General features: G+C 53.5%; 1 protein-coding gene across 1 annotated transcript in view; it reads left to right on the top strand.

Moving 5' to 3' along the window:
- The window catches only part of HEMK1 (HemK methyltransferase family member 1), a 15870-nt gene that overhangs the window by 3663 nt on the left and 8795 nt on the right, over window positions 1-3412 (top strand). Inside the window, exon 5 of the mRNA XM_018572424.1 lies at window positions 2379-2501. Within this exon, the coding sequence (XP_018427926.1) occupies window positions 2379-2501 (123 nt within the window). The remainder of the gene's footprint in view (window positions 1-2378; window positions 2502-3412) is intronic.

Raw genomic sequence — 3412 nt, 5'->3', positions numbered from 1 at the left:
ATAATAATCCGGCCGTCAGGTGGTCATAATAATCCGGCCACTCGGTGTATATAATAATCCGGCCACTCAGTGTATATAATAATCCGGCCACTCAGTGTATATAATAATCCGGCCACTCGGTGTATATAATAATCCGGCCACTCGGTGTATATAATAATCCGGCCACTCGGCCCCTGTACAGTAACTGTATACACCGTGCTCTCTGAAAGGAATAAACAGCGACAACAATCCCAGGCGACGATGTCACTCGTGGTGTATAAATAAACCTAAAAGGTCCAACAATACAAAGTCTCTGAGCGTTCTTCCTGCAAACAATGCTTCTTCCCCGCTGTAAAGTTTCAATGCGTTCCTTGTGTAATCTCACACCCTGCGCAAACACACGGCTCGCCGGAAAGAAACGACCTCCTGGTTATATAAAGGTCCGGCAGCTTGTTTATATTGCTCCCCGTCGTCACTATCTATGAACGCAGTGGATGCGGATTGTGGCAGAGATATCGGATGCATATTATATTTCGCTTCTTCCTATATGATTATAGTGTTACAGTCAGTGAGCGTAACAATCGCCATAGCGACCCGAGGGGCACAGGGGGGGCCCGGGCCAGGTGCCGAGCGGACCGCCCTGGGTCGCTATGGCATCCTCTGCTGGCGGCTTTCACTGGCGGCTCTGAAGAAGAATGCGCCGCTGTTCAGATCAATGACCGGAATCTGCGCAGCGGCGCGTTTCGTCTCCACGGAGTCAATGAGACCCATCGGAGGCGGTGGAGGAGGAGGCCGGACCCGGCTGGGGAGGAGGAGGCGGGGCCTGGGGTTCGACAGCAGGTTGAGGTGACGGAGGAGGAGGCGGGGCCCATCAGCGAGCGTGGAGGAAGTGGAGGCGGACAGGTAAGGAGTGCGACCAGCCCACCTGAGGGTGACCCTGCAGAGCCCACCATGGAGAGTCTATAGTGGGCTCTGCAGGGTCACCCTCAGGTGGGCTCTGCAAGGGGTATAACTAGAAATCACAGGGCCCCCATACAAAATTTTGCTATGGGGCCCTGTGATTTCTAGTTACGCCTCTGATTACAGAGTTGGTTATATCCTGTTAATTAGTATTTATGGGAGGGAAGGGGGGGTTCTGAATTAAAGGAGAACTATGCGGTCAGGGCTTTTCCCCATAGTTCCCCTAAGGGTAACGGGAGAACACAAACTAGCGTCCTCCCGTCACCGTAAGCTCAGTATATAGGGAGCTACAGCTCGCGGTATACTGAGACGCCGGAGCGGATCCCGACAATTCTGTCTTGATCCGCCCAGCTGCGTGAGTGACAGCTGGCTCTGCCTATCTAGAGGCAGAGCCAACTGTACCCGCCCCCTCCCCCGTCCATTCCGCCAGTCAGCGCTATCGGAGCGGGGAATCCAGTCCCTCCCCTGTCATGGCAGAGAGCCGTGACAGGATCGAGAGGTGAGCGAACGCCGGTATGTGTTCGCTCCCCTCCCGATCTACTGAGCCGACCTGTGACAGTCTCATTGTCACAGGTCGGCTAGAACTATGAGGTGAGTGAAAGGCACCCCCCCTCCCCCCCCTCATAGTTCTCCTTTAATAAATATGTTTCACATGTATAGTAATAAGTTGCGGGCTGTGTGTTGATGTCACGGAATGTTTAACGCTCGCTGCCTCTTCCTGTGTATTATAAATACTCGGACCCTTTTCTCTTCTCTGGTGCCCCTCTGTCTGCCTGGTAATTGTATATCCCGGGACCAGTACATTTAGACTTTTCAAAGGCCCGGGATATATATATATTCAGCTCTTCATGTATATAGATTTAAGATGAAAGAGCATTTTTTTTTTTTTACTGCGTTCCTCTCTCAGCCCCGACTCTGAGGAACCTGTAACGCACACACGCAGCACTTCCCTATGCTGCTCACCCGAGGTGCTGCGAATGGTCTGCGGTCAGCTTTTGCCAAGGGGGGGGTAGGCGACTCCGGCACTCCAGCTGTGCATTGTCTACAGATCCCATCATGCCCGTGGCTGTCAGAGTCTTGCAGTGCCTCATGGGACTTGTAGTTCCACAACAGCTGAAGTGTCGAGGTTGCCTACCCCTGAGCTTTGCCCATGCTGATGCAGACCTGAAGTCCTGCCGTGGGCAAGGGGTGTGTTGGACCACTTATGCCGGACTGCTGGTCCAATGGCAGCGCCTCGTCCCCCTTAGCCGCGTGGTGTGGCGCATGGGCGATATCGCTTGCGGTGCATTTCAGTACAGATTGAAAAGAGAGGCATGGGAGCACATTAGTTGCTCGGGTGACCGCAGGGTTTTCTAGGAGGGTCCAGTCGGGCTTTTCGGTGGTTCTGGATGTTTGGAAACATTCGCAGGAATTGGGTTTTTTTCTTCTGTATTCTCCAGGAACTGGTCGGGCTGGTCCTGGCGGATTGTCCGCAGCTGAGGCAGTCACCGGAGCCCAGAATCCTTGAAGTGGGCTGCGGTTCTGGAGCCGTGTCCTTGGCATTGCTGCAGAACCTTCCCCAGGTACCGTACTTTCTTTTTGTTTTCAGCTGGTGATCCTGCCAGTAACACGCTCCCTGTCCCAGGCTGGCAGTGCGTGCTCACGGTGCCGTGTCTGTGGGAAATGTATTTAGGGCTACAGAGCACCTCCCCCCCCCTCTCTCCTCTTCTGTATTGAAAAGGGGGTGTGGGAATTCTGCGGTTGGCACCAGGGCTTATAACCCCTGCAGAGTGCACAGGAACACAAGGCAGCGCTAGATTTCTGGCAGGATCAACAATTCTTTTCTTTCCATCTATTGAACATATACAACAAAAGGCTCGTAATGGAATATAAAGCCGACCACAGAGGGAGCGCACGGCAACGTTCATTGTTATAGTCAGAGGCAAAAAAAGATTTGAATGTTTCAGATACTCGGACACCTCCTCTCCCTCTTGTAAGCAATGCAGTGCGGCTGAGAGCCCCAGTCCCGGAAAAGCTCATCCAGAGAGTAAGGGAGCGTGTCTGACCAGAGAAAGGTGTGTCTAATCATAGAGTGGGTGTGCCTGACGAGAGGGGCGTGTCTGACCAGAGAGGGAGTGTGCCTGACTTGAGGGGCGTGTCTGACCAGAGAGGGAGTGTGCCTGATGAGAGGGGCGTGTCTGAACAGAGAGGGTGTGGTGTCTGACCAGAGAGGGGGCGTGTCTGACCACAGAAAGGAATGTCTATTCATAGAGTGGGTGTGTCTGACCAGAAAGAGGCAAGTCTAATTAGAGAGGGGGCGTGTCTGACCAGAGAGGGAGTGTGCCTGACTTGAGGGGCGTGTCTGACCAGAGAGGGAGTGTGCCTGATGAGAGGGGCGTGTCTGAACAGAGAGGGTGTGGTGTCTGACCAGAGAGGGGGCGTGTCTGACCACAGAAAGGAATGTCTATTCATAGAGTGGGTGTGTCTGACCAGA

Source organism: Nanorana parkeri, unplaced genomic scaffold, assembly GCF_000935625.1.
Source record: "Nanorana parkeri isolate BGI_ZX_2015 unplaced genomic scaffold, ASM93562v1 scaffold2026, whole genome shotgun sequence".
Classification (NCBI taxonomy): Eukaryota; Metazoa; Chordata; class Amphibia; order Anura; family Dicroglossidae; genus Nanorana; species Nanorana parkeri.
The sequence above is the reverse complement of the archived record's forward strand: the minus strand, read 5'-3'. Positions and strand labels throughout refer to the sequence as shown.